This window comes from Stegodyphus dumicola, chromosome X1, assembly GCF_044657685.1.
Source record: "Stegodyphus dumicola isolate Sdum_Otavi_A_Nest chromosome X1, ASM4465768v1".
NCBI lineage: Eukaryota > Metazoa > Arthropoda > Arachnida > Araneae > Eresidae > Stegodyphus > Stegodyphus dumicola.
In genome coordinates, this window is record NC_140780.1 from 44,752,527 (window position 1) to 44,779,901 (window position 27,375).

The 27,375-nt window shown below is 31.9% G+C and overlaps 1 protein-coding gene across 3 annotated transcripts in view; it reads right to left on the reverse strand.

The window, feature by feature from the left end:
- Nucleotides 1–25,557, reverse strand: part of LOC146993131 (UPF0462 protein C4orf33 homolog) — an 88,751-nt gene extending 63,194 nt beyond the window's left edge. For 2 of the 3 annotated variants that reach the window (XM_085808326.1, XM_085808325.1), the window contains exons 1-2: nucleotides 25,402–25,557; nucleotides 16,528–16,709 (exon numbers count right to left, since the gene is read on the reverse strand). In XM_085808326.1, the coding sequence (XP_085664452.1) occupies nucleotides 16,528–16,708 (181 nt within the window). In that variant the 5' untranslated portion in view covers nucleotide 16,709; nucleotides 25,402–25,557. The remainder of the gene's footprint in view (nucleotides 1–16,527; nucleotides 16,710–25,401) is intronic. The other variant, XM_085808324.1, reaches the window with a different exon arrangement.
- Between the last annotated feature and the right edge of the window lie 1,818 nt (nucleotides 25,558–27,375).

A 27,375-nucleotide genomic window follows, 5' to 3' on the forward strand; every position in this document is an offset into this window, starting at 1 on the left:
CTTCCCATCACTAAAGGTGGTACATGGCATAGTTTACATTAGTTTTTAGTTTAAATATGGCAGCTTATGAAATCCTAACATTCAGAACTCTAAGCGAGTCCACTGCCATATCACGAAGCATGAACTGTCACTCCAGGCACCACTATTTCAAGCTCCAAAATGATGAACTGGAAGAGAGATTTGCAAGTGATTGCATTAATCTCCAGTTTAAACTGCCTGACCATGAAATTTTAACCTTTGGATCTCCCAACGAATGGTAAATGTATCCTTCATTTACACACCAGTCAATTAATACTTTTTTCCCTTTCATTCCAAATCCTAGAGAAACTTCAAATTAATCTTACTACATTCAGCCAATTTACCAGGTAAACAACAAACTAACAACATACTTATCCATCACACACAAGCCCTTACCCTAAATCCGACACATACTTTCCAAATTTTTTCCTATGATTCAAATTCTTCGCAACCAACTACGTCATAATAGGGTTTCCATAGCATTCAACTACTCAGGTTGTCATAAATGAGAGCGCAACTTGGCGATAAATGAAACGGCAATTTTGCAATAATACAAGCGGGACCCTAAAGTCAACTCTAACCAAAATATTTATAGCTATACTACAATTAAATGAATTCCCTTTACCATAGACTAAAGTAGAGTCTTTTACAAAATAAGTGACAGCTTTAATTTACATACACAGTAGTACCTCGCGATACGATGGGTTCACGATACGATGTGTTCAAGATACGAAGTGGAATATCGCAAATATTCGTGCTCGCGAAACGATACGTTTTTCACGATGCGATCCCTATATCTCTTGCCGCTTGAAATTGTTTTGAAGTTGGCGCGCTACGGGCAAACCTCATGCGTCACTAAGCAAGCCTCAGCAAGCCTCAATACGTCACTATTTAAGCTGTTCTGGTATTGGTTGACGTGACGTCATCTTCCCTTCTCTATAAATCCTGTTCTCCTATTGGTCGGCATCACGGCATCGTAGGATACCGAGTCCACACAAAGCGTCGATGTGATATCGTTCTCTCCTTCTCGAGACCACGTGGCGTTCGTACAGTTCATACGATATTCTTGTGATTGTGTGATCATAATATTATTTTGTGATAAACTTTATTCGCCATGGGTCCTAAATGTGCTTTTAGTGCTGGTGGTGATAAGGGGAAAAGAAAGTCATCGATAACCATGGAAGTGAAGTTGGAAATTATAAAAAAATACAAAAGTGGCATGCGCATCATGGCTATTGCTAATGCATATGGACGAAACCAATCGACGATTAGTACCATTATAAAGAATAAAGAAGCCATTAAAGCCAGCAAGTCTGCAAAGGGCGTTACCATCTTCTCATACAACAGAACTACCCTTAATGACGAGATGGAGACTCTTCTTCTTATTTGGATAAAAGAGAAGGAAATTGCTGGTGATACGATAACACAAGCTGCTATATGCCATAAAGCCACTGCGATCTTTGAAGACCTCGCAAAAGCCCAGAGATACGAAGGAGGCGAAGGGACATCAACACAAGAGGCCCCAACGTTCAAAGCATCTCATGGGTGGTTTGAATGATTCAAGAAGAGATTGGGAATACATAACGCGGTCAGGCATGGGGAAGCTGCCAGCGCCGATGAAAAAGCAGTGCAAGAATTTATCGAGGCCTTCAAAAAGTTAATCCTCGATGAAGGCTACATCCCTCAACAAGTCTTCAACTGTGATGAAACGGGGCTTTTCTGGAAGAAAATGCCCCGTCGTACATGCATCACAGAAGAAAAAAAGAAACTTCCTGGACACAAACCCATGAAGGATAGGCTTACTCTTGCCCTATGTGCGAATGCCAGTGGGGATTTAAAAATAAAACCCCTAATGGTATACCACTCAGAAAATCCTCGTGCCTTCAAGGCACATAATGTGTCGAAGGATAAGCTCGCCGTCTTTTGGAGGTCCAACACCAAAGCCTGGGTCATGAGGCTTTTATTTGTTGAGTGGGTTAATTGCTGCTTCGGACCTGCAGTGAAAAAATATTTAGAGGAGAATGGTCTTCCTCTAAAATGCCTCCTTGTGCTCGACAATGCCCCTGCTCATCCTCCTGGCCTTGAAGAACAGATACATCCCGACTTCGACTTCATCAAAGTGCTCTATCTGCCACCGAACACCACTTCCATCCTCCAGCCTATGGACCAGCAAGTCATTGCAAATTTTAAGAAGCTTTGCACGAAGCAACTTTTCAAACGATGCTTCGAAGTGACAGAGAGCACGCAACTCACACTCCGTGAGTTTTGGAATAGTCACTACGACATTGTCCATTGCTTAAAAATCATAGAAAAGGCATGGGGTGAGGTCTTAAGGCGCACCTTGAACTCAGCATGGAGGAAACTCTGGGCAGCTGTAGTTGCAGAACGAGACTTTGAGGGTTTCGAAATCCCTACTGAAGAAGAAGCTGTGGATGATCCTGCTCCATTGGAGGAGATTATTTCTCTGTCAAATTCTTTGGGGCTTGTTGTCGATGAGGCTGACATTGACAACCTACTCGATGAGCACAAGGAGGAGCTCAACACTGAAGACTTGAAGGCATTGGAGGCGATGCAAATCAGCGATCTTCAAGAGAAACATCATTCGAGTATTGAGGAGGAGGTGGAGGTGGCACTGACATCTACGGAAATACGGGAAGCCATCGGTTGGTTTGAAAACTTAAACAGTTTTATTGAAAAAAAGCACCCAAAAAAAATGCGTACAGCTCGTGCAATGGACAATGTGAATGACATTTGTACGAGTCATTTTCGAAACATTTTGAGGAGTCGTGAGATACAGGCTTCTTTAGATAGATATTTTTCGAAGAGAAGTGCCCCAGAAAGTGAAGAAGCGAGTGTTTCAAGTAAGAAAACTAGAAAGGAAAGTGAAGACGATGATGTATCACGTCAAATTTAAGTTCAGTTAGTTAAAAAAAAAAAGAAAAGCAAAAAAAAAAAAATTACAAAAGATAAAAATTATAAAAAAAAATTGATTTTAAGTTTTCATTACTGTGTCTGTAATTTTACATAAGAAATTTAATTTTAAAAGAAATTTAATTTAATTTAAAGTTTTCATTACTGTGTCTAAGTTTTATAAACGCTGTGCGCAATTTATCAGTGTCGTAATAAAAACTATCCCTCGCTGACTGTACAGTACTTTACGGTAAGTGAAATTAATTTTTATTTTTATTTTTTATTTATTTATAAGGTTATTTTAATTTATAAATGTGGTAATGTTTATTGTGTGTATGTGGTACTTAATATACTATTTTGTGACTAATTATTATTACGTATAGACGATTTTGGTGTTTATATATGGAGCGTTGCACGAATTAATTAAATTACATAAGATTACATTGTTCATTATACGATTTTTTTATGATACAATCCCGGTCCAGGAACGGATTAAGATCGTATCGCGAGGTACCACTGTATTTAGTTTATCAATGCACATTTTTAAAGCAATTAATACACTCTATTTTGCTGTTTCAGAAATGGCTATTTCAGCATTAAATTTATCTTAAATACATATGCTCTAAATATAGTAAAATCATGCCTGAATTCTTTTTTTAATTCATGACAAATATGCATTATATTATTGTGTAAATCAAAAGGAAACATCAGTAAAATAAAGTAAATAACCATCAATTTCAAAGCAATATGTAATAATAATATAAAGTTCAAAGCAATATGCAGTATACTCCCCATGAACTGGTAATGACAAGTACAGTTAATACCAGTTCACCGCTGATATGAAAGTAGTTAAAAAATAAAAGAAAGAGGAATAACCATACTATAATTAATTATTAGAAATTTACCTCAATTAACCTGAAAAATAAGTTCACTTAGTTACTTAAATGAATATTTAAAACAAAAAGAATACACTATAAATAATGAAAAAACAACAACACTGGAGAGAAAAGCAAGTTAAACTAGCATTAAAGAACTATATTTACAATAGAATTTCAATAACATTCAGATCAAACTTTCAAACTTCCATAAAATAGTCAGACCAAACTTCTCTCTCTCTCTCTCTTTTTTTTTGGGGGGGGGGCAGACCTTTAAATCTATGGTCTTATTTTGAGAGATGCATTTTGCTACTCAGCAGACTATTGTCTTGCAATTTTAAATAATTCAGAAAGCAACAATAAGTAAAATGACTTAAAATAGTAGCATTAATCACCACAAAATATACTTCACAGTGAAATAATCAAAGCTAAAGTTAATGTACATAGATGTCATGATTCTTCTAAGAATTTGAAGGATTAGCATGCCAAGATGAAAGGGATGCATCCAACAGGAGCATGGAGGTAAGAAAGAAAGGAGAGGCCAAATCTGGCCTACAAGTGAAGCACTGCTCTGGGCTTCGGTCTCCAGATGGGGTGTTTTTTGTTTATATTCAGAAGCTCCCTTGACAGCGCTTTGATAGTATTTCGACACACAACAGTTCCATACAAATCAAAAAACGGGATACTTCCGCATAAAAGAAAAATTCATTGTTTGATAGATAATAGCAATTTCTATAGTTTAGACAAATTTACACAAAAATCACATCTTTTATTATTGATGGTAATACGGTAGAAGTCCAGAAATCCGCAAAGCTTGGGACCATAGGTTGTGCGGATTTCAGGACAGAAAACATAAATCATAATATTGAGATTAAAAGTACAAAAATAAATAAGACATATTAGATACATTTAATTATATTAGTATATGCATTATTGCAATAACTTATTACATGCATTAAATTATTATTACATATATAAATTGATTATATTATTCATTGTATTATATATACACAGCATTGAAGTTTGTCGATTTCGCCTCTTGCAAAGATTTCCGGTTTCGGATTCCGATGTTAAAATCACAGTTGCTGTAAAATTTCAACAGCTTTCTTTATTTTTCCATATATCATACACAATCGTATCGAAATTCTATACGATTCTGCTATAAAATGCACCTATCTCCATCTTTTGCAGAATTTGCACATTTTGCATTACCCTCAATACAACGTGTTTACGTGTTTCAACGTTGCAAGCAGTAAAATCATGAGTGTGTTTCTTACCTGTAGTTGTATTAAAAAGGGCTGAAATCTAAAATATTCTTAATTTATCCACAAAATATATGGATTAAAAAAAGGCAGCACTAAATGATCTCGTGAAATAACAAAGCTCAGAAAATACAACAATGTGAATTGTGAACTTGAAAGAAGAGTTGAGTGAATCATCTGCTTTCTTACCTCGATGCAGATTAGAGGGGGAAAAAACTTTTATCATGATGTCAATAATTTGGCATTTCCGTTATGATGCATTATTATTCGGTAATTATGACGTCATTATTCTGTACATATTTTTTCTTCGATATTTCGTACTCAATGTTGCGGTTTCCGGAACCTATAAACCGAATGTTTATATTTTGAGAGGCAACACGAATTTTAGGAGTTGGCGGATTTTCGGTATTTGACTGTACAACTTTATTATATTATGTTGGTTATTTTTCGATAACTAATAACAGTGATTTTGATTATGAATTTGTTTTATAAAATTCTTAGCTGTTGAACTATAAAAATACAGATTTTTACCAAAAATGTTATGCTTAAAGAATGAAAAATACTTTGCGGTACCTTTAAAATTGTATACGTCTTTCAATACCCTTGATAGAGTATTCGCTACTTTTATTTTATGTTTCAACAGACATAATATTTTAAATAAAATAAATTTTTTCTCATCCACATATATGAAATACGTACTTTTTAAAAAATTTTAGAGGCCAGGCTTTATAGTTGCTCATTTTAAACTAATCATTTTATTTTTATAACTGAAAAATAATCACTTTGGGTTTACACTTTTTATTAATTTAGTTTAATTACTCATTTGGGTTAATTAAAAAATAAAATTACCACCTAATGCTCCAATTCTCATCAAAATTTATAAATATACACACAGATATGCCAATAAGTTAACTTTCCCAGAACTACACATTTGTGTAAAATTATGTATTTTACACAAATATGTAGAACAGAAGACGGATACAGTTGAAAATTCCGTGGAAGTACGATGTGCCGTCAAAATGATGCGACCATGTGAACGTGCCACATTATCAGGACAGCTTATTAAGAATTTCAAAATAGGGCAATCGACAGAGGTGAAAACATTTGTAAATTACTTTATTCAAAAACGATTATTGTAAATTACTTTATTCAAAAGAGATTGTGAATGCACAGAAATTAAAAATTTGCACATGCCGAAAATGAAAAATATGAAATATGTATGGGTATTTATGCATATGCTTTCAAAAAGCATCTATCTGCCTTTAACAAAATACATAAATATGTATTAAATTATTTAAAAATGCAGTTGAAATGAAGGATTTATTCATTCATAAACTCCTGTGAAAGTTACTGTGAAGAAATCTAATTATTAAATGTATCTAAATTTAAAATGATTATAAATATTATCTAAATATGTTAACCTTAACACTGAATTGCAAACATAAATTGAAATCCTGTAACAGGGTTCGTACACATTTCCTTACATGAAATTTAAAGACTTTTAAGGACCATTAAAGAAAAAATTAAGGACCTATCAGCAAACAAAAAAAACAAATAGAATAAAGCAATTATCCATACAACCAACTTCATGCTTGTAATTTCACTTTAAGAAACTAACAGAAGTGTGTATTATGCACTATTATTAAAATCACTTTAATACTTACCATAAAACAATTTTGAAAATTAAACTAACTCCCTACAAGTTATGAAGTAGATAACATTAAATTAGGAACATAATTTCTTTAAAAATATGTATAAGTGTATTTTACACTAATAACAGTCACTATTTTAGAGATTTACATGATTATTATTAACTTATTTGATATTTATTTAAACACAGTCAACTACTATTATAATCACAATGTAAGAATATTTTTCAGATTAAAATAACTGATTTGTAAACAAACAATTTATTTCCTTGGTTTTCTGAAAGATACTAGAATAATAAACTGTACAATAAAAGATACAAAACATTTGTGCTTTTTTTAAATCTGAAATCTTTTCAGCTATTTTAACATCTAATTTATTTATGTCTATTTCCTTTTCTTTAACTATTCTTCTAAGTTCATTTGCTTTGATAAACAAATCAATGTTCATGCTGGTCTCACCTTCATCTGCTAAAGCATCTACTTCTTCATTAATATCTTTAATGTACCTTTGAAGAAATTTTTTCTTCTGCTTCATATAATCAATTTCTTTCTCAATGATATTTCTTTTCCTCTTTGAATTTTCAGATTTAATTAAAAGATTTTTGTTCTTCTAAATACTGCATATATTTAGACCTTGCAGAAGCTGCTGCTGATCTCATTTCTTTATTAATTTCGATATTAAGAAAATCTCCAGAAAATTTTATGAATCAAATACTGTGCGTTGAAAAATGTATGATGAGTCACTTAAATTTTCAATTTCAATTCCTTTATTTACAGAGAAGCCCCTTTCAACAGAGGCCTGTCCATGTGACAAGATAAGAATCATTTTCACTATTTCCATACTTTTGAATAGTGAAAATCATGAAAATAAGAAGTGAGAAATGTGTCAAGAGAAAGATTTTGAGGATCAAAAGTAGAAAATTCATGTAAATTTGTCTTAACTACTTTGTCTAGAAACTCTCCAAACTGCAGCAGAATTTCATCCCAATCATCTTGTAAAACACGTTTATTCTGCATTAATACCGTTAGAACTATTTTCATTTTGTTCTGGACTTTTAACCATCAATCGCAGGTCTATACAAGATGCATTTCGAATAAGAGAATAATTTATTGGACATTTAGACATTAAGTGTTGTACTATTGTTAAGACACATTGTTGACCTTGTTTCAACGCAAAACTTTCAGCTTGTGAAATGTCCTTCTTACGGCATTTATCATTCATTAACTGCTCAGCAATGAATTCCAAATAAACTTTACTTTTATCATTATAACAATTTGGATCATTAAAATTAAATTTATAAAGATTTTCTGCTTTAGTTATTTTTGAATATTCTAGTTTCAAAATTTTGAAGTGCTGAAGGCAATCATTTACAAGTTTTAAGATATCTTCAGCAAAAAAGGGAATAAGTGGTTTATCACTTTGATAATATTCAAGGAAAGGCAAAAATATTTTCGACAAAGAGAGATAAAAATTTAATTTTATAAGAAATGTTTTATCTTTAGTTGCCTCCAAAATATTTGAGAAGGATTTCGATTAATTTTTTTTAAACTTCCCCATTTCAACTTCTTTAATGTACAGTAGCAAGTCATCCCATATTTCAATGGCTCTTTCAACTGCTGGGACATTTTGCAACCATCAGTAAAAGCAGAACTTCACAGGTAGCTTTTTTAAGCCAGATATACTTAAAAAATCTTCACGTCTTGCAGGAGAATCTTTAAAAATCCAATATAAGGAGGATAAGAATGATGGAGTGTCCCAGCCAGTGGATGACATCCTATGCTTGAAAGCATTGTTAAGAATGTGTAAACTACATGTCCCTAATGTCAAGCATTGAATGTTATATTCCTTTGTCAAGTCCTGTTGCTATAAATCATAAAATTTCCAGTTTACTGCAGGACCATCCATCGATATTTGTAAGAGTTTTGACAAGTCTAGTTTTTTTACACATTCATAAAATTTGGATAAAATAATTTCACTTTTTGCATGCCCTATAAATGCAGAAGTAAGGATTTCTGACCTTATTTTCGTGATGCCAGTACCTCACATAAATATCTAGTTGCTTCTTTTGATTTGTCAGATTAAGACTCTCATCAAATAGCAATGTAAAAAACTTAGCATTTTTACAATGCTTTGGTAACAAAGTTCTAAAATAAGGGCCAAGACCAAAATAACAGATATAAGCACATTTCTTTTAACCACATGAAAACTATTTTGCAATGGAACTATCCGGGAACATTTTAGTGAATAAAGGCCCAATATCATCGCACGATTTAAAAGAATAGTGATGCACTTAAAAGCCCACAATATTTCTGCATCTGTAACTTCAGATTTGAAAACAAAAGAATTTATTTTATTATTTTCTACACTTATTGATGTTGAATTAGCAGTTACACCTTTTCCTGAAGTAGATGGTTCTTCTAACTTGACAAAATTCATGATACTGTTAGAAGAAACTCTGCAGTTGAGAAGGGAGAGATGTTTTGCAACTAAAAAGGACATTACATGCAAGGCATTAGTAAAATTAAATATTGCATATATTTGTATATAATGTATATATATATATAATAAGAAATATATATATATAATAAGAAATGTATGCTGAAAATATACATTTTTTACTATATATAATACAATACATATATATACAGTACATATATATATACAGTACAAATTCCGAGATCTGGACATCCAGTATCTGGAATGATCTAAAATCTGGACCTCAAAGCCATCACCAACCAATTTTTTAGGGCTTTTCTGGAGGGAAGGGGTATGCTTTACGCATGCGCATTAGATTTTTTTCCTCATCATAAAAAAACATGTCGGAAATCCCGATTCTTAATCTCAGTTTGGCGCTAAATAAAATATCTCATTATTGAAGAAATAATTATTTTAGCATAAATTTGTGTGATTAGTAACTTGACTCCATAGCTGCGTATCTGCTTGGCATAATCTCAAACCGAAACATTAGTTAATTTTACACCAACTAATATTTTATATCCTTGATGCCGAAATTGCGAATCATTATTTATTGTATTTTGCTTTCATCACCGCATGTTTATCAACGGATGACAACTTGAGTGATGACTCATGCAGCGACGCCAAATAACGCCGGAGTATTATCCGATTACAGATTTAAGTTTAATGCGCTAAAATGTTAACAAGGGGAGATTTAACAGAAATGTCTTTCCTTATGCTGAAAATAGATTTTGTTAATGATACTCATGGGACAAACGATTATATTTAGTGCTATTTGAATTAAGAATAACTGATTTGTTATTCACATAAAGCCAGAACCAGCGCCAGAGCTCGCATGGCCGCACCAGGCGGCAGAATTTAGGGAAGTTAAACAGAAGTTTTTCATTGCGATGACAATGCCCCAATCATCAATCAATTAACGGAGGGCGAAATCTGTAGTATGGTTCGAAATCCAGAAAATACAGCTACCGATAGTGAAGAAAGTAAGAGAGAGGTTACTGAACGAGAAAAAATTTTGATTGATAAGTTATTCGGAATTCTCGACACAGCAATTACAGGACATGAACAATGGAACTTAATAACTCAACAAGAAATTATATGTCTATAGTATTAGTCTAAAGTATCAGCAGAGAAAACAAATCAAACAACTCACATTGAAAGAAATGTTTAATACAGTAAACATATAAATATTAAGCTCTTTTCTTTTGTAAATTTTGATAGCCTTTAAATCATAAATGCTTCATTATTTCATAAATCACGATTTCATAGTTTCAATTTTATAATTTCTACGTGCCATCTTAGTAGATTTAAAATGATCTAATATCCGGAAAAATCTCAAATCTGGGATTGCCGAAGTCTCGACCTTGGACTTTGTACTGTATAAATATATATATATATATGGAATGTATATTTTCAGTTAAACTTCTACCCAATAATTTTTTAGTAATTCATGAAAGTTAATTTTGCGTCTAGTTAATTCAGGAAAATTAGTTTCAATTAATTGTTTTCAGCTTTAAAAATATTAAAAAATTTTTAATTAGTTAGTTGTTTTCAACTAATAATTGTATCGCCATTAGCAAAAATAATGCATTACTATCAACAGGACAGGATTAAACCAAATACTTAATAGTCTATTGAAGCTTCAAAACGTATTTCCGAACTTCACTTTTTCTCGGCTACCGTTACCGAATTTGCCCTTGGCAACCTAAAATCGAAATGGAGCCAACAGATTTTCCGCGAAATCGATAACAGACCCTCTGCAGAAATAAACTCATAATCCCGATATCCCATACATATAGTATGTGAAAAAGAGAATAAACTCCGTAGAAGGTGATAAAAAATTAATTTATGGCTTAATTGAAACAAACACAGAAATTAAGCTAAGCAAAACCGTGTAAAAACAAATTGAAATGATAAAACGAAACTTAATTTTCATGTGAATTTTTAGCACTGACTCTCCCATTATAGAAATTTCAATTTGTTTCAAACAAAGACCACATTTAGCTTTATAAGGATTATCATCCATCAATATCCAGTCTTTGTAGTCAGCTTGATGAAGCCACAGTTTATTGAAAATGCACTTTCCAGGCATCTCGTTCCTATTGGCGTCGGAAGGGTTGTGGCCTTCCAGCTTGGAATTGCTCTAATTTTGGCAAATATTTTCAGAATCCCCCCCCCCTTTTTTTTCTCGAGCACCTTCATCATCACTTTCGCCTCTTAAAGAACTTCCAACTTCACGCTTTCGTCACAATCTGCCTAAATTTATGGATAACACCTGTTTCGAAAGATTGGGTGAATAGCCAATCAGACACCGATACTTTCGTTCGGGTAGCAATTTTTTTTTTTTTTTAAATCATTTGCAACGCAAATCCGCCAACAGATTGGTTAAGAGCCGTGCAATTTTAATTCCATATTCATGAGAAATCGCAATTCACATATAGAATGGCAATCATTAGAAATGATAAGAAATGTCAAATCAGCAAAATTAAGGACTGTTTATTCATTTTGGCCAAAATTAAGGACTTTTAAGGACCAAAAATCATTTTTGAAAAAATTAAGGACTTTTAAGGACCGTACGAGCCCTGTGTAAACAAATACGTTATAAAACTATTTAAGAAAGAATTAAGCAATCTGTTAAAAGGTTGTAAAGCAAATTCTATGGAATGCATATTTAAGGAAGTAATAAAAAAAGAATAATTCAGAAGTCCAATGTTTAAGTGGAGGGTGCATTAAGATGTCTAGAAACCAGACTTCGCGAATTTCATTTTTCTTGGATCGAAATTGATGAGCTAATTTCTCTCACTCAACTCTGTTTGAAACAAACACATTTTGTTTTCCAAAATAAATATTACAAGCAAACTGAGGGATTAGCTATGAGAAGCCCCCTCAGTCCCATCCTGGATGATATCTACATGCATTATTATGAATCAAAATTGTTCGAAACTTTAAACTTCCCAGGTATGGTTCCGCTATGCAGACGATACTTTTACCCGATTTGAAGGTAATAAAGGTGATTTAAATGAAGTTGTTTCAACAATGAATTCTATTGATCTTGCTATTCAGTTCACTTTTGAACTTGAGACTTGCAATTCTCTTCCGTTTCTTGACATTATGGTCACACATAACACATCCAACTTCAGTACTACAGTTTACCATAAACCTTCATCGGTTTGCCTTCCACCACACTTTAAATCATGTCATCCGACAAAACAAAAGTTAGCTTCATTTTATTCCTATGTTTTCCATGCTCTTCACATTTGCTCCTCCAAACTATCCCTTGATGAAGAACTAAATTTTTTAAAAGCAATAACTATTGATAAGGGCTTTTCACCCAACATTATTAATCAAGCAGTTAAAAAATTCTTATTTCAACACACCAAAAGGCACACTCTTGTTTTAGGAGATTATAAAAATTCTGTTGTCATTCCCTTCTTTCCATGAATTAGCTATAAAGTTGCACGTATTTTGCGGAAATGTAACTTTCGGGTCGTTTATTCACCTATCAATAAAATTCAGAGTTCCACACTCAAGGACCCCATTCCGGATATGAATTCCTAGGGTACTTGCAGGATTCCTTGCTAGTGTGGTTTAATTTAGATTGGTCAAACTAAGAGAGCCTTAAAATTTCACATCAAGGAACATGATGCATGTGTTAGAAAAAAAGGAAACACAGAGGTCTTCTGTTGCCCAACATTTTTGGTCCGAAAATCACACTTTCAATTTTTCAGCTTTCAAAATTATTCAAAAACATTTTCCATTGGTGAACTGGATTTTCTAGAGGCATTTCACATTCAAAAAAATCTTTGTGTTCTAGTTAATGACCCTAATTCCAATCCTTCTTTGCCTTCAACCTTTAAAGAAATTATGTTTTGGTTCTGGTTTCATAACAGATGGCGCCAGTAGCTTATCTACTGTCCAGGCTTTCTTATCTTATCTAATCATTATATCCTAATTCATTTATTTGCCCTTTTGCAGCTGAGGATGATGGTTTGGTAAAACTATCGAAACTAGTCCTGTGAAAATTTGAAAATATAACGCCGATTTTTGTTGTTTGACTTCTGAATTAGTATTTGTTCAGGGTATTATTGTGTCTTAATTAATAAAGAAGAGTTTTAGGATATGTATTGTTGAAATTAAGGGTGAAAATATCTGATAAATATAATTAAAATAATTATTCCATTACAATTTATAATAACTCAGTTAATTTTAAATAATATTTTTAAAAAATAATTTTTTTATTCCCTTTCAGAAATATTCAGAGAAAGTTAAGTACTATTTTTAGTATTTTACTATTAAAATAAAATTTACTCTAATTTGAAATGGACTGAATACAGCATTAATTATAAATTGACTTAGAGGTTAGAGTAGATTGAAGGGTGCCCCTTGGATTATGGCCAAGTTGTTTCATTTATGGTAACATGAGTAGTTGAATGATATGGAAACCCTATTATGACGTAATTGGTTGCATGATTGCGGAGAATTTGAATGATGAGACGTATTTTAGATAACAAGTACATTGTTATTTCAGGGTTTACATGGTAAAATGGCTGAATGTTGTAAGATTAATTTGAAATTTCTGTACAATTTGGAATGAAAGGGAAAAAAGCATTAATTGACCTGGTGTGTAAATGAAGATTTACTCAGTTGCCATTATAAGTGTCCTGTTTGTAGGAAGGAAATTTGTACGGTCGAACGTCGGAGGATACCTGGTATTAAAGAGGATATTTTTTACTCTTATTTTTGTGAATTTATATGGCGACACCAGTATATAGACTCTAGTTCAAATAATTTTAGAAAGTTTTTGGATGCTGGTAAAGAATTTTGATTGAAATTTGTAAATAAGGTAAGTTGATATTTCCTTTGTGTAGTGCTATGATGAATTTCTTTTATGTTATTTCATTGTTTGATTTATTTAGTTTTTGATTTATTTAGTTTATTGAGTTATTTGATTAGTTATTATATATTTTTTTATTATTTATTATTATTATTTGATTAGTTTATTGAGTTATTTGATTATTTATTTAGTTATTTGATTTATTTAGTTTATTGAGATTATATATTTTTTGTTGGCTGCTCTTTTGACTTTTTAAGTGAATATAGATTGATGTGTACATAGACAAGCCAGTGCGCAATGCCTAGTTTGTGCAATTCTCTGATTTTTTTAAAGTGAAAATATGTCGATGTGTACATGGATACTGAGTTTGTGAAATTCTTTGACTTGTTGCACAAATTCGGTATCCACGTACCGTCAGTTATCGCCAAGAGGCACCTGTAAATATATTTTTACTGACTTAATATTTTTCCATTTAAAAGATGCCTCAGAAGCTAAAAAATAATGTCATATATGAGACAGTATTTTAGGAAGAAGCTCTGTAAATAGAAAAGAAACAATGCATATTTTTAATATTAATAATATAATAAACTTTGATCTTAATTTTTAACCTTAACTAACCTTTATCTTAACTAAACTTTGATTTTAATTTTTAACTTTAACTAACCTTTTTAAACCTAACCTTTATCTTAATCCTTAAACAAATACAATTGAATAACCTTAAAAATTTTTTCTAATGTATTTAACGAAAACTTGTGAAATATTTCATTTAGATTAAATCATACTGAGGAAACAGTTCTGTGAAAAGTACAGCCTTTAATTCCGTTCAGAATGAAATGTTTAAAAATGTATGCTTTTCATATACTTAGGTTTCTGAAATATTGTAGAAAAAGAAAATACAGTCAAGTACCGAAAATCCACCGATCTGAAATCCGCCAACTCCTGAAATAAACGTTGCCTCTCAGAATGTAAACATTCAGTTTATAGGTTCCAGAAACCACAACATTGAGTATGACATATCGAAGAAAAAAATACCTACCGAATAAATGATAATGAGTCAAAACGCAAATACCAAATTATTGATATAAAAAAAAGTTAAAAAATAAGATAAAATAAATAAGATAAGTTTTCCCCCCTCTAATCTGCATCGGGGTAAAAAAGCAGACGATTCACTCAACTCTTTGTTCATGTTCACGATTCACATTGTTATACTTTCTGAGCTTTGTTATTTCATTTCATGAGATTGTTTAGTGCTGCTTTTTTTTTATCTGGATATTTTGTGGATAAATTAAGAATATTAATTTCAGCCCTTTTTTAACACAAGGACAGATAAGAAACGCACTCGTGATTTTACTGCTTGCAACGTTGAAAAACATAAACACGTTGCATTGACGGTAATGCAAAAAGTGCAAATTCTGCAAAAGATGGAAGCAGGTGCTACTCCTCGATTTATAGCAGTATGGTATGGAATTGCGACACGATTGTGTATGATATACGGAAAAATAAAGGAAAGCTGTTGAAATTTTACAGCAATAGTGATTCTAACACTGGAATCCCAAACCGGAAATCTTTGCATGAGGCGAAATCGGCAAATCTCGATGCTGTGTACATATAATAAAATGAATAATATAATCAATTTATATATGTAATAATAATTTAATGCATATAATAAATTATTGCAATAATGTATATAATAATTTAATTAAATGTATCTAATATACCATATTCATTTTGCACTTTTAGTCTGAATATCATGCTTTATCTTTTCTGTCCTGAAATCCGCAAAATCCTAAAATCCACACAACCTCTGGTCCCAAGCTTTGTGGATTTCTGGAATTCTACTGTATATACATTTATATGTATATTTACGAATTACAAAAAATTTACATCCGATTGTATCAAAACCCATTGATCTTAATCGCAAATTACTCAATGTTTTGGTCACCACGAAGGGATCACTAGTGCTTCAAAGCAGTGTATGGGGCAAACCGGTTAGGGCCTCTCCATCTTACTTCCTCCATGAACAGGAGTACACCATAAATTACTCAATGCAAAGGCGATGCACCTGCTATTTGTTTCTGTTTATACTACTCTTGTATTTCAGTAAAAGCCAATGTGAAGTACAAAATTCATGATTCTACAATTGGTCATTTTCATTAATGAACATTACTGAAATGATTTAAATGTTTACATAGTTCAGATTAAGAATAGTTAATTTTCTAAATATTATAACATCACCTGTTAATACTGCTGTTATTTCATGAGTTCTTCTTTTCTGTTTTCTATTTCTCATAAATAGTTTTGTTTTATAAGATGGTTTGAAACAGTAATCTTTCCACTTTTCTGCAGTAAACAAACTTAACTTTTTTCCTAGAATGGGACAATTACTTAGGAGTCTACTGTATATCAACCAGTGACCATAAAGCTACTTCAGTATTTCAAGCATTTTTTCCCCTTCAAGTAAAAAACTATAAAAGAACACTAAAGTAGAAAAAGATAAACTGACCTTCATAATCAGACAGATTTTCAAATGGCTGTCCTGCAGCACCACTTGGGGGAAGAGGATCTTCAAAAAAATGTGCAAAAACATCCATGATGACAACATCTCTACCATCTCGAAAATAAATTTTAGTGACGTCATGGTCTATTGGCCTGCTATCCCACGTCTTTTTAATTTTGAACTCCATTCTAGGAAAGAAAAAAATAATGTTAAAACTATATTTTTCTAAACATGATTCTAAAACTTAACTTCAGAAATCATAAGAAAAAAAAAGTGTAAAGAAAGCAGATTAGAGTTTTGACTGAGTGCTTTATACGAGCCTGAAATTTTAATATGAATTAAAATATTATTAATATTGCAATACAACAGTTTTAACAAATCTAAATGACTATTTTTTAAAACCAAACCTTGAATTGTAAATCATGAAAATTAAAATGTAAGAAGTTTCTGAGTACAGAAGTTTTATATTAATTAAAGCTTGATCAGCCTGCTAAAATTTGGTCCGATTTATCTTAATAAGTGCAAACTAAAATTTAAGCAAATTAAATTTTACAAACTAAATTATCCAGTATTTATAACATCTTCATTACTGTATTTTGACTCCACATACTTTATGCAACTGCTTTTGTTTAGTTTATGTGATTGAGGCAAACCCTAAATGGCTATCTGCCTGAGGGGAAGGATGCCTTCATGGAGGACTTTCTAAGAGTTACTGGTATATATACATGCTACACATAGGGAAAAATATGAAAACGCCCATGCAGCCAGCCCATTCACAGGATTCAAACCTTGGACTGAACTATCAGTGTTCAGCAGCTTTACCACTCGGCTGCTAGTGGGCCTATGCAACTGCTTAATCCAAGAATTACAATATACTAGTATTCCCAAGTACACTAAAATTATGTTATTTAATTTACAGATCCTGCTGTCCTTTCCTCCCCCCAAAGCATGGAAATTTCTCAACAGTTTCAAGAAAACAAACAATTTTCTTTTAATTTAAATATGTTTCCAGAGATACCACACACATTTAAAATTCCTTCTTGTAAAATATACTTTCTTGGTATATTAAGCGACATCCTTACACGCATGATCTAAAAATAATCCTTCTGTAATAAACTTCCCATTTAAAAACATCAATCATTTAATCCTAACATACTAAAGACACAATCAAATTTTCAATTATTTCCCAATATGCATTCCTTGTATAATGTTGACTCCTTTTCTTGGTTACAACAACAGATAAATTATCATTCCCAAATTGATATTCAATTTCATTTTTCTTTATCAGCTCCTCCAGATTTTCAGTATTTATATATAGACAAGAGATTCCCAACCTTTTTCTTGCCTTGATCATTTTTAAGAGAAATGTTTTCTTCATTGACCCTTTTACATTTTTCTCTATAATATACAGCAATTGAAACAATCATAATACAAATAATTATACATAATGATGATAATTAGACTAAGAACAAGAATAAAAGTTTTGAAAGAAAAATGGTTTATTAGATTGATGTTTTATCTTTATTTATTTATTTATTTATTTTTTTATTATTATTATTCTTACTATTAATTTTATAAATAAGTTTTCAGACACAAAACCAAGATTCTCTTTGTCCAGAAGTTCAGTTTTAATGAATGCGATGGCTGCACTTGATGTGTGGATGCAATATTTTGAATATTTGGCATATAAGTGCTGAACTGACTTCTTAAATCGTCTCATGCGAAAATATTTAAACTCTTTCTCTTTTCTTGCAGTAAGTTATGGACTTGATTAAAGCTTATTTCCTCAGGGTAACAAGAGGGGCAAGTCAATAATGTTGGTCCAGCAAAAGCTTGAGGATATTTGTTTTCAGATGACTAAATTCCAAAACTTAGCACGCTCATGTGATTTGAATAAGACTTGTATGATAAAGGTTTTAATCAATAAACAATTGTTAATTAACAATTTTTGGTAATCAATGGGACCTTGATTGTGCTGATCAACTGTCAGTGCTTATTCAGGCATTGGCTGCCAGTCGACCTCTTGACAATCATAGACAAACTTTAAAATTTCATTGACCCCCAAGGAGTCCATACCAAACCCATTAGAAACCCCTGATGTAAACAGTAGTCATTTTCCAGAAATATACATGTAAGACAGGTTTTATGTGGCATAGTAATCCTATTCACAGCAGCACCCTCGTGTTGCATATATTTTTGAGAGAATAATTGGTACTATTAAGCTTTGAGGACCATAAAGAAATTGCAGCAAAAATGTATGCGCAAAAGCGCCAAATCTAGCAAACGTGCCTATTTAACAACGCCAAATCTAGCGTACGCACTGATTTCAGATTGCATAAGTTTATATAGTTCTATATTTCTTAAGATGCCATTGAAATACTAGTTTAATTTTTAAGTCCTTTTTTGATACCCTATGGATTTAACAATTTGGGAATTGCACATGACGAAAAGTCTGCAATAGAATTTTGGGTAAAGTGCAGAATCACCCACTGCTTGACACGTTTTTAAGAATTGCACATACTCAATATCCATGTACACAGTGACCCATTTTTCACTTAAAAAAACAATCCAAGAATAGCACAAAACTGGCACTGCACACATCCTTGACTTTATCTATGTACACATCGACCTATTTTCACTTAAAAAGTAAAAGAAAATTAACAAAAATACAATTGTTTTTACCCTTGTAAAAAAGCAGCAAACAAATAAGTGGGCGATTCTGCACTTTACCGAGAATTTTTTCAAAGAAAAAGCATCATTCTTTATAGAAAATTATATTTGAACAACCAACGAGATGAAATTATGGTCTAGTGATAACTCAGTAGCGAAATAGCAATACAGGCATCCATTCAGTCATGTTTAGCCTTTTTTATATAAATTATAATAATAAAGTATTATATGAAATTAACCTTTCATCTAAATTAAAACATCAATCTTAGATAGTTATTTACTAATATACTTCCTTTCTTGCATTAGGGTTGCCGCAATTATTTTTGACAGCACTGGCATCAGCAATAGTTTGGCGATTTTTTACAGCCTTTGAAACTGAATAATTTAGTTTGAAACCGCATAACTTTTACTTGTATCTTTTTCACAAAAACTAAGGTACTGCTGTCATTGCATGTTAAACAAAGAAGTTCAGCTAAGAGATTCAGATTAGTATTAGATTTCAATAGGAAATTAAAATATCAAGCTTATTTCTTTCACTGTATTTGTTTATATGAATTAAGATAGTAGTTCTTTTTTTTTTTTTCCTATTACCCAAATCTGCATAAGCAAGCTTGTCTGTTACATGTATCTACATCTGCATGAATGATTCGATTCGATTAGATTATTTAGGTTCTGGCCAAGCACTCGAAGATTTTATGCCTAAAGGAAGAGATACCTTTGTAAAAGGCTTTTTAAAGATAACTAGCTCATATTAACTTACAAATAGGGAAAACCATGAAAACTCAAACTGTCAGCACATTCCCCAAGATTTGAGCCTGGGTCAAACTATGCGTGTTAGGCATTAGGCAGTTTTACCACTTGGTCACTCGTATGTCTTCATGTGAAAAACTCAGTGGTATCTAATCATGAAATATGAAACACTGGAAGTTTCCAGGACAATTTCATGGTGTGTGTAAAGACCATTTGGTTAGAGTAGATTAAAGGATGCCCCTAGGATTATCGCTAAGTTGTTTCATTTATGAAAACATGAGTATCTGAATGCTATGGAAACCCTATTATGATGTAATTGGTTGCATGATTGAGGTGAATTTAAATGATGGGATGGATTTTGGATAAGAAGTACATTGTTATTTTGTGGTTTACACAGTAAAATGGTTGAATGTTCTAAGATTAATTTGAAGGGCCCTTTTCCGTTTTGCCCGCGCAGGCATTAAAGTTGCTAATAATGGCACAACTGATGCCAAACATAATATCCTTACTGGTAACCTTTAATGTCTCATTTTCAAAATAATTTGCCACCATTTCTTATCAAATTGATTGTTTCTTTCAATACTGGCATACAATTAATAGAATTTTTCCCAGATAGTTCAATTTTATGCCCTAAGGCCATTCACGGCAATTAAGTCAATTAGGATGCAATCACACCGCTTACACAAAGGCGAAAATATAGAAAAGGCAAAGTCACGGGTTAAATTCATCAATTCTAATGAAAATGCACTAGCGAAGTAAAGCACCACAGATTTACATAATTTCTGAGTAAGCTATTCGTACAGATTGAAATAATTCTTGCATTTAAAGTTATATTCCAAATTAAGACTTGACTTGAAATTAATGTAGATAATTACTGAGAGAGATTTTTGTAGTTTACGTGAGACTTGGGCTTACGTATTATGAAAAGGTGAATCAGTATGTTGAACCATGAAAGCATACTAAATTCTTAAATTAATATCTTTTTACAAATTTATTGTCTTTATTTATTGGCTTTTTTACAATAAATTTAAACGATATTAAAATGTTTATGTCTTCAAAATAAAAAATTCTTAGAAATAACATTTACTAACATTTTTATTTGTATACTGTAGGTTGTCGTCAATAATCTCTGCTTGACGAGATTTGCGCCGACGAAACGGAAAAGTACCATTTGAAGATTCTGTGCGATTTGGAACGAAAGGGAAAAAGCATTAATTGACTGGTGTGTAAATGGAGGTTTACTTAGTTGCCGTTATAAGTGTCCTGTTTGTAGGAAGGAGATATGTATGATCTAACGTTGCAGGATACCTGCACTATGAAGGATATTTTTTTACTCTCATTTTTGTGAATTTATGTGACGACGCCAGTATATAGATTCTAGTTCAGATAATTTTTAAGAAGTTTTTGGATGCTGTTAAGGAATTTTGTTTGGCTGAAGACAGGGAAATCTGTAAATAAGGTAAATGGAGATTTCCTGTGCGTAGTGCTAAGATGAATTTAGGTTTTTATGTTATTTCATTGTTTGATTTAAAATGTAGTTTATTGAGATTATATATTTTTTGTTGGGTGCTCCTTTGACTTTTTAAGTGAATATAGATTAATGTGTACATGGACAAAGACAAGCCATGCGCAATGCCTAGTTTGTGCAATTCTCTGATTTTTTTTTATTGAAATTATGTTGATGTGTACATGGATACCGAGTTTGTGCAATTCTTTGACTTGTTATTTTGGATTTGTGTAGTGATGAATTTTGGCACAAAATTTGCTGCTACATAAAGTAAAAATAACAAGTGAAAGCATTGCACAAACTCGGTGTCCATGTACCGTCAAAAATCACCAAGGGGCACCCATAAATATATTTTTACTTATCATTTTAAAAGAAATTCAAATTGACTTGCAGTTGTTTTATAACACATGATCCACGTTAAAGAATTATTTGGTAAAATTGTAGTTTAGGGTACCCCTTGGCGAAACTTGGCGGTACATGGATACCGATTTTTTGCAATTCTTTGACTTGTTATTTTGGCTTGCGAAGCGGTGATTTTTCGTTACACAAAGCCAAAATAACAAGACAAACAATTGCACAAACTCGGTATCCATGTACACATCGACTTATTTTCACTTTAAAAAAATCCCTGAATTGCACAAAAATGGCATTGTGCACTTCTTTGACTTTATACATGTACACGTCGACTTATTTTCACTTTTAAAAAAATCCCCAAATTGCACAAACATGGCATTGCACACTCTTTTAACTTTATCCATGTACACATCGACCTATTTTCACTTTAAAAAAAATCCCAGAATTGCACAAACTTGAATTACGCACTTCCCTTACTTTGTCCATGTACACATCAATATATTTTCACTTAAAATGTCAAAGGAGCACCAAATTCTACAATATAGGCAATCAAAAAATATACAATCTCAATAAAATACATTTTAAACCAAACAATAAAATAACATAAAAAAGGAAAAACATGTTATACATTTAAGCACTACCAAAAGCAAATATTCACTTACCATGATTTTCGAATTCGCTTCGTACACCCAGACACACATAAAAATCAAATATCAATCATACTCAAATGACATTTTTCAAACCAGGTACTCTTTCTGATCGAACGCTTCACATAGTGACCATCTGAACCTTTTTTCCTACAAACCCATTCAAATCCATCTAAACGGTTTTTATGTTCGACTAGACGCATATCCTTCCTACATACAGGACACTTATAATGGCTACTAAGTAAACCTTCATTTACACGCCAGTCAATTAATGCTCTTTTCCCCTTTTACTCCAAATCGTACAGAAACTTCAAAATAATCTTACTACATTTGGCCATTCTACCGTCTAAAGAATCAAACCAATACACACAACAAAAACGCTTACAAAGCATCCCATGATTCAAAATTTCCCAGAATCATGCACCCAATTACATCACAATAGGGTTTCCATAACATTCAAATACTCAGGGTACCATAAATAAAACAACAACTTGGCAATAAATCAAACAACTTCGCCATAATACAAGGGGTACCTTAAAGTCTACTCTACCCGAATTATTTATATTATGATTCTGACATAAAATATATTTAATTAACAAATATTCTGTATACGTATAAAGGTAATTTAAAGTAAATTTAAATTCAAATTTTAAATTATGAAATTTTAATTGCATACAAATAAAAGATTAATTATTGCTGCGAACTAATTTATAATATTTAAATTTTGGGAGCATATGTAATTAAGTGCACGTATCTAAAACCATGAAAAATGTATAATATTCCAAAAAAATTAATACCAAAAATTTTTTTAAAGAATTTTTAAGATTAAATTAATTTGCATAAGTGAATAACTGTTGAGCAGGCAGGACACAGATCTTATTAAGGTAGAGTTGCCTCCAAACCTAACTCTTCAATTACTCAGTTCGTCTTTTCTCATCCATATGGGTATAGTAATATTCAAAACCAAAAGTAAAACCAAATGTAGAGAATTACTCAAAAATGAAATTTAAACTGCTAGGAACTTTGAGAAATTTAGTAAGCAAATTGACTGGGAATTAAAATATTAATTAAATGTAAATTGCCAATGTAATTAAGTTGATAGAGTAGAAAACCGAAGTTTTTTAGAAAACCAAAGTGATTTAGAAACCTTTGCCTCACAGATATTCTAAATTTTATAATTTTTGGCAAATTTTGTTTTGAACTTTCGAACACTTTTATACAGAAAATACACCCAGTAGAGGATAAAACCTTTCATCATTAAAGTACTTTTAAACGTGATGTAAATAAAACTATTAATTAATGCATGTACTATGGTGTGAATAAACTCAGTAATGTACTGCAAAATTAAATATAAATATTAATGGATTAAACCTTGGTTGAATCTTTATATAAAGTTTTATAAATATCTACATATCATTAAGAAAATTCAGATCAAAACAAATTTAACAAGGAAAATTATGCTGAAAATTACTCGACAGTGAGGTAATGCAATTTGCACAATTTAATTTTCATTAATTAAATAAATTCTTTTATCATTGTACAATATTTTCCTTTGTTAAGGCTACAAATCAAAATCCTGAAGATTCAATGATCTACAGAAAGACTGGAAGATGTGGTAAAAAAAACTGCAAGATTTGGAAGCTATGACATCCTTACATGATCAAATCCACAGCAGAAACTCTAGAAATATTTCAATTTAAAATAACATGTGAAACAATGTCAAAAAGCTCACATTCTTCCTACTTACAAAATTTTCCTGTTGAAGTGTTTTTTAACAATTCTCTGAAAACTATAGAATATAAAATTAGTAGCACAACAACCTTGACTTTGGCGTAAATTTATGCCAAGGTCTCAAATGATTTCGAGAGAGATAGTCTTGCAGATTTCTTCACTCCTGGTGAAGAGGGATCTGCAACTGTTTGCTCTCAAAATCAATTGAGATCTTGACATAAATATACACCAAACTCAAGGTTGTGGTGTTACTAATTTTATGTTTCACTTGGCATGTTTCTCTTCTGTTTTCAAGTACAGTATATCTCTACAAAAAACACATAACTTTTCTGGAAGGGTAAAATTTTTTCACTGCATGCAAACTCCTGGAGGTAGATTATAAACATTTTTTTTAAAAAATCAGACTGAATTATTTGAATTAGTGCAAAACAAGTGAGGGGTATTTGCCTTACTGTAATTACTTACTACATATCTTACTTCCTATTATCTTACTTTAATGCTATCTATCTCCTTTTAGAAAAATAGTCACATCTCACACAGTTTTCCTTTGTTTAAATATTTAATATCTCTAAATGATGCAAATTCCATCCACTTAGCATTTAACACATAATAGGTTTTACAACAATACATAATTTGTTAAATGTAAATGGCTCTTGTTAAACTTTCTTTCAGAAAGCGGTGTAAATTTTTATATCTGACAAAAGATATGAATGCCAATTTGAACTCTAATTACAGATGATACTCTGTCTTACATTAACTGCATTTAAACAAGGTGCAATATGTTTTGATAATCAACAAATGGAAATTTTCTGGGAGATGGGGGGTGGGGGAATTTCCATTCCTATCAAATCTTTATAGTTTTGGGGTACTAAATTTTTATATCTGTAGGGCAAAACTGCTTCTTTCGTGAATTCGTGTCTAAAATTTGCGTAATGCAACTGATGTAGTTCAAATCCATACATTGACAAAACCTTAAACATAACTAAAAATTAATACTTATAGGAAGCAAAATAAACTCTATTTTCGAATTTACTTTTAATATTTCAACTTGCATAAATGTAACTTAACATCATAATTTTATTGCGATTTCTTAGAATTTCAGTGCTACTAAAAATCATTTAAAACTTTTGCTCTTTGAAGAAGAGGAAACATGTCGAGTTTGGTTTAATTTAAAGCAGAAATTATTGGTTCGGATATAGCATTATCAGAAAAAAAAAATACCTTCCAAAACAGATTCAACGATTTCTTAGATAAGTTTTCCGAGGTTCGCTCTACTTTAACAAATGGACGAAAAACACCGGCGTCTGGTTTTGCACCAGGAAGTCTTTTGGTCGTTAAATTTAGGAATTAAAATACAACGAGAGCTGACTTCTAGCACTGACGACGTAGGTAGTTGCCTTAAATCAAGGAGGTTAAATTTAAATTATTCCAACCTTCTTGGCCTAAATCGCTATTTTCACGACCAGCAAGAAATAATAATTCTGAATTATTGATATATTTGCCTAAAGCACCGAAAATGCTGAAGCTGGGCTTGAATATATCATTTTAGACAAAATTACGAGACGAGATAAGAGATTAATAGAAGACAAAGTTTAACGAAAAAAAGAATGTTAGCCTATATTTTAGGGTGCCCTTGGATTATCTCCAAGTTGTGGTTTCATTTATCGCCAAGTTGTTGTTTCATTTACGGTAACCTGAGTAGTTGAATGTTCCGGACAGACAGACAAATCAGACAGATGTCTTGTTTTGCACTCTCAAAGTCTTTCAGCAAAGATGTGCGAAAAATCCGCAGTGCTTCAGCAAAGATGTGCGAAAAAGACTTCATTCGACTGGTCAAGGATCAAGGAAGTTAATTTACGCAGTGGCTATTAGCACCGTTAGTCTTTTGGCTATTCGCACGATCTATGTTCGCGCATGCTCACAAACCGCCCCAGGTACTAGCATTTGACACCGATATCCGTGGCCGATGCTATTCGCACCACCTTTGCGATTAGCCTCTTAAGCTATACGCACCAATATTAACCACGCATGCGCATTAAGTTGTCAAAGGCGGGTTTCTACCTTGGCGCAGTTTATCATTTTTTAAGCCTTGGCGACTTTCAAAAGTTTAGAAAGGAAAATTGGTTCCTTTTCTTATAAAAAGAAGGAACACATTTCCTTTTATTAAAATATATATAAAAAAGGGCAGATTTTTATGTTCGCAATGTTTATCCTTTTCCTGAACGGTTTGAATAGTTTAAATGACTGATTTGAAGGGGGTGGGGGCAAAATCGTGTTGACAGTTTTTGTACTTCTTAGAATACATTTAGCTTTAAAGATGTGCTTTGCTCAATAAAGCCTTTAATTCATTCCTCTTTGAAAAATTTCGTCCGATAAAAAATACTAAAAATTAGACAGCGGATAGAAAATTTAGACATGAAATAAGTTAAAAGAGATTATATGAACTATTAAATGAATTATTCTGTATGCCTGCTTATTTTTTTTTATGGAAATACTTGGCATTTTTAGGACACAAAAAGTGCTTCAAAGAACTTTGAAATATTAGTGCAAACACATTAATCAATTAAATTGAAATAAATAAGGGGATGTAATTTAAAAGACAGAAATAATTTAACGTAAGAGATTTAGATTTAAAAATTTGCACACACAAATGATTTATCAGATTTTGTAAGGTTTCATCTCATAAATAACTTTGATTTTGAAACATGGCATTTGAACCTATGAACCTGTGAGGATACTGAAAAAGTGATGAATATATAAGAATATTATCATTTTCAGTAAGTTTTCTTATTGAATAATGAATTCTGACAGTCCTATAAGAATAGGGTCTAAGTTTGCATAAAAATTCCTCTGTTAAATAAAAGAATTTAAATAATTTATGTAGCCTTTTTGTCAATACACTAAAGATTTTTTAACTAATTACTCGTCCTCGCTTGCAATTAGAACTATCATTAAATCCCTATTTTATCTAATCATTTTCTGAACATTATCATGTATATAGATTGACCTCGTCTTTGTAACTGAGAATTATTTCTTGCAAATTATTCTCTTGCTGATGAACTATTAACAGCCCTTTCTATTGCTGAGTTAGGTTTAACAATCTTCTCTCTCACTACCGCCTGCCTTACGGAAATCGGCGTAAAATGCTGGTACTTGGGCTGCTTGTGCGTATGCGCAAACGTAGGTGGTGTGAAT